Source organism: Sinocyclocheilus grahami, unplaced genomic scaffold (genome assembly GCF_001515645.1).
Source record: "Sinocyclocheilus grahami isolate Dianchi unplaced genomic scaffold, SAMN03320097.WGS_v1.1 scaffold1400.1, whole genome shotgun sequence".
Taxonomy (NCBI): Eukaryota; Metazoa; Chordata; class Actinopteri; order Cypriniformes; family Cyprinidae; genus Sinocyclocheilus; species Sinocyclocheilus grahami.
The window spans coordinates 127,916-137,380 of record NW_015506579.1 but is presented as its reverse complement, the minus strand read 5'-3'; the positions used below and the strand labels follow the sequence as shown (position 1 = coordinate 137,380).

General features: G+C 41.3%; 1 protein-coding gene across 1 annotated transcript in view; it reads left to right on the top strand.

Annotated features, from left to right (window-relative positions):
- Nucleotides 1-7,709: 7,709 nt before the first annotated feature.
- LOC107569985 (very long-chain acyl-CoA synthetase) overlaps nucleotides 7,710-9,465 on the top strand; it is a 7,081-nt gene continuing 5,325 nt past the window's right edge. The window contains exon 1 of the mRNA XM_016256167.1: nucleotides 7,710-8,240. Within this exon, the coding sequence (XP_016111653.1) occupies nucleotides 7,772-8,240 (469 nt within the window). The 5' untranslated portion in view covers nucleotides 7,710-7,771. The remainder of the gene's footprint in view (nucleotides 8,241-9,465) is intronic.

The window sequence follows — 9,465 nt, the reverse complement described above, 5'->3', positions numbered from 1 at the left end:
CACTCCTCACTCCTCACACTCCTCACACACTCCTCACTCCTCACACTCCTCACTCCTCACACTCCTCACACTCCTCTCACTCCTCACACTCCTCACAGTCCTCACACTCCTCACTCCTCACAAGAGCCTCACTCCTCACACTCCTCACACTCCTCACTCCTCACTCCTCACTCCTCACACTCCTCACACCTCACACTCCTCACACTCCTCACACTCCTTACACTGGCTACTGCTGCCTAATAATAATAATATTGACTTTATACGGCGCCTTTAAAGGTATAAAACAAAAGAAACAAGAACACGTAAAAGAAACGAATAAAAATGCATATATGCACAATTAACTTTAAATCCAAAAACAATTAAAAGAGTCAAATGGCTTTAGATCCTTACACTCCTCACTCCTCACACTCCTCACTCCTTACACTCCTCACTCCTCACACTCCTCACTCCTTACACTCCTCACTCCTCACACTCCTCACACTCCTCACACTCCTCACACTCCTCACACTCCTCACACTCCTCACACTCCTCACACTCCTCACACTCCTCACACTCCTCACACTCCCCTCACTCTCCTCTCACCCCTCACTCCTCACACTCCTCACACTCCTCACTCCTCACACTCCTCTCACTCCTCACACTCCTCTCACTCCTCACACTCCTTACACTGGCTACTGCTGCCTAATAATAATAATATTGACTTTATACGGCGCCTTTAAAGGTATAAAACAAAAGAAACAAGATATAAAAGTAAAACACGTAAAAGAAACGAATAAAAATGCATATATGCACAATTAACTTTAAATCCAAGAACAATTAAAAGAGTCAAATGGCTTTAGATTAGATGCATGCATACTTAAAATCCTCCATGGAACTAACTGACTGAGAGCAGACACGCTTTCCTGCAGAGTTTATCTCCAACCTTGATCAAACTCCGCAGGCCCTGCCAGTAGCTTTCTAGCAGTCCTGAAGACCTCGATTAGCTTGTTCAGCTGTGTTTGAGATCAACTCTGCAGGGAAGTGGACCTCGAGGGCCAGAGTTCAGACTCCATACAGCAGACCTCAGCAAGGAGCTGCACGTCAGTGGGAGAAAAACACAACTATTGATCAGCTTTCCAGACAGAGAAAAAGATCAATAATATTTCTGAGCTGAAAAAACATTATTCTGATGTTAAGGTCGCATCAAACTTAAGTTTTGTTTAAGTTTCCAACGCAAAAAAATAAAAAGTGTCATCATGTTTTGATCTCAGAAACAGTCGTATAATTACCAGGTTTATAATTAATGTACATCTCTGTGTCGAGTACATTACAAGTGATCTTAAATGCTGACCCAGAGGGAAATGTACGCAGTTTGGGAGCCAGATTAGCAGACTCGAAGAGGGTATTAGCGGTAAGAAGGATATGAGCAACAGTAGGCTACCTTATTGTGTTTTTGCAAGAAAATATAAATGGTTCAAAGCTTAAGTATGTTTCTGCGCGAGCAGCACAAATACACATTCCTTTCCGAATTCCCATCAGCCAATGAGCGAACAAACCCTTAGCCATGAGGGCATCAATGAGAGAAAAACAAGCAAAAGATCAATGCAATCAATGGATTTTCTCTCAAACTTATGGTAAGAGAGGAGGAAAAACCAGAGCATTGCACTTCCAGTTTAAAAAGCATGAGAGCATTGAGACACAAACGTGCCGTTTATTAAACAATCTCTAAAATATGTCTTTTGTTATGTGCAGCAGGACACTCAACAAATGAATGAACGCAAACCATTCCAGTAGAGATCAAGAGTCCTGGTCCAGCCCGCAGCTGTTTGAGTCGATGTGTGTATTGAGCTGAACCCTGGACTCCATGCATGAGCTTCAGTCCTCCAGCCCTTGGGCAGAGTTCATACGGATCTTCGACTAATAACAGTTCCATGTAAATAGGCCTACATTATAGCCATCATGAGGAAACCACAGTTACTCCAGAGAGCCGTAAATCCTGGACAAAACAACACCGTAAAAAATGACCCTGAATTTAACGGAAATTACAGTATTTAACTGTAAATTTAAGTTAAAACCGTAAAACCTAAAATGTTGCTTCCGTACTTTTTAAGGTAAAATTCCGGCAACCACAGCTGCCGTTTTTTTCCCCGTAAAAAAAAAAACATTTCTGAAACCGATCCTGAGCAAACATGAAATAAATGCATGTCTCTATGTTTCAATTGTGTTCAGCTGTTTACAGTAGTACAATAATTAGTCAAGTCACTTTACGTCTGTAGCGCTTTATACAATACAGATCGTTTCAAAGCAGCTTCCCATGAATAAACACAAAAATAACAGTCAGATTCTGCTGTAAAGCAGCTCTAAACAAGACAAAGTGTCATTTTTCAGATCAGTTCAGTGTTGAAACAAGTCCATTTCAGCTATAAGCATCTCTACAGAAGACAATAGTGTTCAGATCAAGTTTGTTCTCATCTGATAGTGCCGTTAAATCAATAATCTTACTAAATATACATATTAGTCCAGGCAGAGTACAGAAGTGCTGTATTTACACACCGAACACGACTGCCGCTCATCAAACCGCAAACACTCAAGAAGAAGGTCACTCAGCGAGCTCGGCTGATTTAGTATTCATTTTCTTGAAATATTGGATGATGCCATTGCTAGTGTTTGCACAGTGTGTGTACAGTAGTGTTTCCAGTAAGAGAATGAAGCTGAATGTACAGCTATAAAACGTGTTTGAGAACTCCAGATCTAAGTCACCTATTTTCTAAAAGCACATGCGGAGCGTTATCGGTGCGCGGCTCCTCCCTCCTCTCTATCGCTGTAACCTTGAGAAGTTCAAACCTGGCCCATTCTAGCACTTCAAACACACGGCTGGCCCGCAGGCAGTGCATGCTGGGAAACAGGACTCGGTAAACACATCTTTCCACTCATACAGCCATCTGCGGTGAGCGCGTGGGAGCGGGATGTCACAATTATTTGCTGAATGAAACTCGGCCTGTATTTTGATAGCGAGAGGTCACTGGGTTTGATTTATCAGCTGGAGTAAAACAGCTGCTATCAGGAGTCCCTCGAAGCGCTGATAGCGACGCTCGTCTTGACGCTCTCGAAATGTTGCAACAGCTCTGTGAATCCACCGCAGTTCTGGCACTGGATCAAACTGCTTATGTAAAACCAAATCATGTCAAATGTTTATGTGAAACCAAACAGCATTAGAGTATGTGACATCATGCATACTAAATATCAGCTTCAGAACACTGACTTCAGACTTTTTAATGGTTACTTTTACCGAGTTAAAGGCTCTCAACTGATCGATTGACTCCGTGGTTGGAGTAAGTCAAGCACTGATAAGAGTTTACAAGTGACCCTGCTCTTCCAACAGACTAACACAACTCAGAGAAAAAATAAAACACGATTTCTGAAGCAAATGCAAAGTTTACTTGTCAGAGCAAATGTCATTTACCTTGGATTCCATGTTTTCTCCTGACTAACTAACTAACTAACTAACTATAGTGTGATTCAAGCGCACAGCGAGGAGCAGCACGTCATCGGTCAGTTTTAATGAACAGAAGAACACTCTGGACTAAACTAATCTGTGATTTCATTTTTACTACATTTGTAGACAAACTGCAAAACTTTGAGGCATGAGCCTTGTTGCTTTCTAATGAATCAGCTTAAAGACTCACTCGTAACACTCGCTCATCCGTCGCCACTGTCTGGTGTAATATATTATAGCTAATGTACGAATCAGCGAACTAATCTTTTAGGTTCTTGAGATGAATCAAAACCCCCAGTACTACACAACACATTTACAGTATGACACATACAGTGCAATTCCAGAAGAAATGGCTCTTAAGAGAATCAGGAGCACACAGCTCGGTCAGTGTTTGGTTCCTGAGTGAATGACTCGTTTGAGATGACAAACCTTCATAGCTGGCACAATATCTCATGCCAAATTATTGATTAGCTCTGCTCTTCTTCATTTTGCCATTTCATCTGAATATCAACATTTGTGAGATTGAGTCAGACAAAGCAGATTTGGGGTTAATTGATATCATGAATAAGAATGACATCAAAAGTCATGTAAATGTTCTGTAAAAGAGCTGGGGCACAGTAATGGGGTAAATGGCCTCTTTGATCATTTCTCTGAAATACTTGATCATTGATTCTCTCAGGTCAATCTCTGCATTCAGCGGTCAGATATTCACATGGCCCGTGATCAGACTGTATCACTCATCCAGGCAAATTAAACACGTCGCTATATTTCATGTCTCTCCATGGACTCGCTCTTCTCTTTCATACAAATGACCTCAGAGAATTACTTCAGCTATTAATATTAATGCACTACTGCTCATTTTGTTGCAGGCCAATGGTTTCATCCCAGCAGGCACACAACGACATAAGACGTTGATATTTGGTTAAATTTTGGTTGCGACGTCGGGTGACCAAAATTCAATGTTAAGTCACCGTCAAACTGACATCAACCCGATTTTCATTTTCAACCAAAATGCAACGTCTGTCTGACGTCATGTCCATACATACACGTCCGGTGCCTGCTGGGATACATTGTAACTGCGGGACTCTTATTTGTCAGATATTATATATATGTATAGGTAGCTTCATGTTTGAATTACAACTCAAAACACACATTTCTTTATTTTCTGTCATGTTTATTTTGGGATAATGATGGGAAACATTGATCCTTACATATTCTACAGTGGTGTGAAAAAGTGTTGGCCCCCTTCCTGATTTCTTATTTTTTTGCATGTTTGTCACACTTTAATGTTTCCACCTTCCAAAAAGTTCAACTTTTGTCTCGTCAGTTCACAGAGTATTTTCCCAAAAGTCTTGGGGATCATCAAGATGTTTTCTGGCAAAACTGAGACGAGCCTTTATGTTCTTTTTGCTCAGCAGCGGTTTTCGTCTTGGCACTCTGCCATGCAGACCATTTTTGCCCCGTCTCTTTCTTATGGTGGAGTCATGAACACTGACCTTAACTGAGGCAAGTGAGGCCTGCAGTTCTTTGGATGTTGTTGTGGGGTCTTTTGTGAGCTCTTGGATGAGTCGTCGCTGTGCTCTTGGGGTAATTTTGGTCGGCCGGCCACTCCTGGGAAGGTTCTCCACTGTTCCATGTTTTTGCCATTTGTGAATAATGGCTCTCACTGTGGTTCGCTGGAGTCCCAAAGCTTTAGAAATGGCTTTATAACATTTTCCAGACTGATAGATCTCAATTACTTTCTTTTGTTTCTGAATTTCTTCGGATCTCGGCATGATGTCTAGCTTTTGAGGATCTTTTGGTCTACTTCACTTTGTCAGGCAGGTCCTGTTTAAGAGATTTCTTGATTGCGAACAGGTGTGGCAGTAATCAGGCCCGGGTGTGGCTAGAGAAACTGAACTCAGGTGTGATAAACCACAGTTTTAACAGGGGGGCAAACACTTCTTCACACAGGGCCATGTAGTTTTGGATTTTGTTTTGCCTTAATAATAAAACCTTCATTTAAAAGCTGCATGTTGTGTTCACTTGTGTTATCTTTGACTAATATTTAAATTTGTTTGATGATCTGAAACATTAAAGTGTGTCAAACATGCAAAAAAAATAAGAAATCAGGAAGGGGGCCAACACTTTTTCACACCACTGTATATCGCACTTTCAAAGAAGTCTTCAGACATTGTTAAAACATATTTTTATTAAATTAAATGACTAATATTGTAGACAAGAACAAAACGTCAACGTCACGATTATTCTAAGCCAGCAGCTGTTTCCATACATGCATGTATAGTTTGAGAGCCAGCTTCACGTTTGGATGCAAACCAGCTAGTGAGCGTTCGTCGGCGACTCGCATCGCGCTCATGTCCTCTAGCGCAGTTTAGAGCGACTGAAACACCTGAGGTGCGTCCCAAATCGCGTACTTATGCACTATTCTATGACGTGTTTTAGTATAAATAGTGCGAGTAGTGCATTCACACTGAAAATTCCAAAAAGAAAAAGTGCACTTTAAATACCCGGATGATGCACTTAAATAACCGAAAAAACGAAGTGTGGGATGTTGGGCACTTCATGCACTCGACTGTGCAGCTTTAATTACGTAGCGAAGGGGGAGGGGCTATCAGACCCATTTATGCATGACAAAATAACTGCTGGGATACATTGTAACTGCGGGACTCTTATTTGTCAGATATTATATATATGTATAGGTAGCTTCATGTTTGAATTACAACTCAAAACACACATTTCTTTATTTTCTGTCATGTTTATTTTGGGATAATGATGGGAAACATTGATCCTTACATATTCTACAGTGGTGTGAAAAAGTGTTGGCCTCCTTCCTGATTTCTTATTTTTTTGCATGTTTGTCACACTTTAATGTTTCAGATCATCAAACTAATTTCACACTGAAAATTCCAAAAAGAAAAAGTGCACTTTAAATACCCGGATGATGCACTTAAATAACCGAAAAAACGAAGTGTGGGATGTTGGGCACTTCATGCACTCGACTGTGCAGCTTTAATTACGTAGCGAAGGGGGAGGGGCTATCAGACCCATTTATGCATGACAAAATAACTTTATATAATTCATGCACTACATGGTTGAGTACATAGTGCATAAGTACATGAGTGCATAGTGTATAGTGCATCATTTGGGACGCAGCTCTGGATGATTTTTCATTTCTTCCATTAAGCTTTAGCCCCAAAGAGCGCACATTTAGAAAGACAATGATAATTTCTCAAATGTTCACTCCTCATTTCTTTACAGAGGATGATTCTATATTACTCTATTACTATATTAATGTTCCACTAAATGATGCGATCATCTGATGAGTTTTCAGCGCTCTCTCTCGTCTTACTGCACACAGTGGGGAAGAAATGTCATCAAAATGATTTTAAATTAAAAATAGCAATTTAATGAGTTTCTGTTTTTATAACACAGCTATAGGACCTAGCCTATCACGGAAACAACAGTCCTGGTTTTTTCCCGAATATCTGCACGATCTCAAATGTACAGTAAACAACAGCTAAGAGAGTAGCTTTCAGACACAAGATCCCGCTTCGCTCCGTCAGACAGAAAACAGAACAAACAGCAGGACCGCTGCGTTACACGGACAGCTAATGATTCAATCGTTTGCAAAGTTAAATGAATCAGCTTTTTAAACGAACTCACTCATTAAGACAGCTACTGGCGGTTATAGTTTCATATTTAAAAAAGCTGCTTATTTCATTTTTGCAATCATTTAATATGTCTACATTAAAATGTTATATTTAAATGTAACATTTCTGCACAATCCAGCTATGAATTTTGTTGATAGCGATTTGATTTGATTGTTAAGTTAATAGCCAGCATGTCTTTTTATTCAATTGAAAATATTGATTAAATAAGAACCTGGCATAAGAGGACACAGATATGACAATAACTTTTATAATAAGCCAACATCTCTGGCTTTTTTTTTTTTTGCTCAAAGTTATTTCAGGGTTTATTATATTATAATGCATATTTAATATTACATTTAAACTTTGACTATAACCTAGACATGTTGCATATTAATTGTACTACTTATGAACCTCAAAGCACATGTTTGTGTTACTCCAGAATGATGTTCTATTTGAGGCATTTGTAGTGTAGTGTATAGGGCCCAAACACAACCTCAAGCCCAGGGGCCCCGGGGCCCCGGGCCCCCGAGCCCTGCCCTGCCTGCTGTGTCGCTCCGCCTTCAGCTCAGAGTCAGCAGCGAGCCTCGCACTGGCTCGGTTAGCTCGGTTAGCTCGGTTAGTTAAAGTCGCGCATCATCAGAGAAAGATGCTGCTTCTGTCGCTGCTGCTGATCATCGCTCCTCTGCTTCTCAGGCTGCTCTTCCCGCATCTCTGGGCAGATCTTGTATATCACACGGAGTTGTTGCGGATTTTGCTCAAGTTCGCTTCCCGCAGAAGAAGGCGACCTCTGTTTCTGGCTTTGGACCGGTTTCTAGAACAGGTCGAAACGCGCCCGAACAAGGCGTTTATCGTTTTCGAGAATAAGCGGTTCTCGTTTAAAGACGCGGACAGAGAGAGCAACCGAATAGCGAACGCGTTACGCGTCGCGTCGGTTCTGCGTCCCGGGGACACGGCGGTTCTGTTCATGCAGAACGAGCCCGCGTTCGTCTTCTGCTGGCTCGCGCTGGCCAAGCTCGGCTGCGCATGCGCACTCCTCAACAGCAGCATCCGCGCGCGGAGTCTGATCGCGAGCGTCCGCTGCTGCCGCGGCGCGTCGGTCCTGATCGCGTCCGAAGGTGAGACACAAACGCTCTCCGCAGAGTAAGAGAGTTTGGGCTAGTCTAGCTAGCAATAGAAAATTTAGCATTTAAAATGTGTGTGTTCTTAAGGACTTTTTTTTAAAATCATTTTGGACTGTTAATGCAAACAGCCTAAATTTAGTCAAAAATGTGGATTTTTATAGGAATGTGAATATTTCACTCTCATTTCATTTAATAAATCTATTGTACACTAGGTGCATTATTAGTTCAACTCAGGACCTTAATGACAAAAATGACCCCCAGTGAAACCCAATAAAACAGCAATATTTAATCCCACTGCCTTCTAAGCATAAATCTCGCATTCTTTGTTAATAGGCTTTCATTCTGTTATCAAGGATTCAGCATTTCGAAACGTGTGTGCTATTCTGCATCTGATGACACCGTTATCTCAGGTTTGGCCAGTCTAAGACTCACCTTCCCCCTTTTCTGCTAAAAACTATAACTCGATCCAAGACTGTAATAATCAAAAAAATCAATGAATAAATAAAATATGCTTAGCATATGGAAATTAATAGATTTTTGTGTGCTTTTTCATAAAAAAACAGCAGTGGCATTGAGTAAACAAACTATTTTTGGTGGTTATGATCAAGTCTGCAGCTTGTAAAACGATCTATGCTCGTGAAAGCAGGGAAATAATGTTTTTGACATTTTTGTTTTTTAAGGACCTCTGTGTAACTTCTTGAAACTGACGCACAAGGGTTGAGAGCAATAGTAGTTCCCATATATGCCCTATAAGACCACAGAACCAAGATACTGCTAAGATAGTTTAGTTACTAAATGATAAAAAATGACACCTGAATTGGTCTGTGTGTGTGTGTGTGTGTGTGTGTGTGTGAGCGTGTGTGTGTGTGTGAGTGTGTGTGTGTGGGAGAGAGAGAGTGTGTGTGTGTGTTGTGATGTGTGTATGTGTGTGTGTGTGTGTGTGTGTGTGTGTGGTGTGAAGCTGCAGTGATGCTGTGATGTGTGTATGTGTGTGTGCTAGTGTGTGTGTGTTAGCGTGAGTGTGTGTGTGTGTGTGCTAGTGTGAGTGTGTGTGTGTGCTAGTGTGAGTGTCTGTGTGTATGTGTGTGTGTGTGTGGTGTGTGAGTGTGAGTGTGTGTGTGTGTGTGTGTGGTGAAGCTGCAGTGATGCTGTGATGTGTGTATGTGTGTGTGTGTGTGTGTGTGTTTGTGTGTGTGTGTGTGGTGTGGGAGTGTGTGTG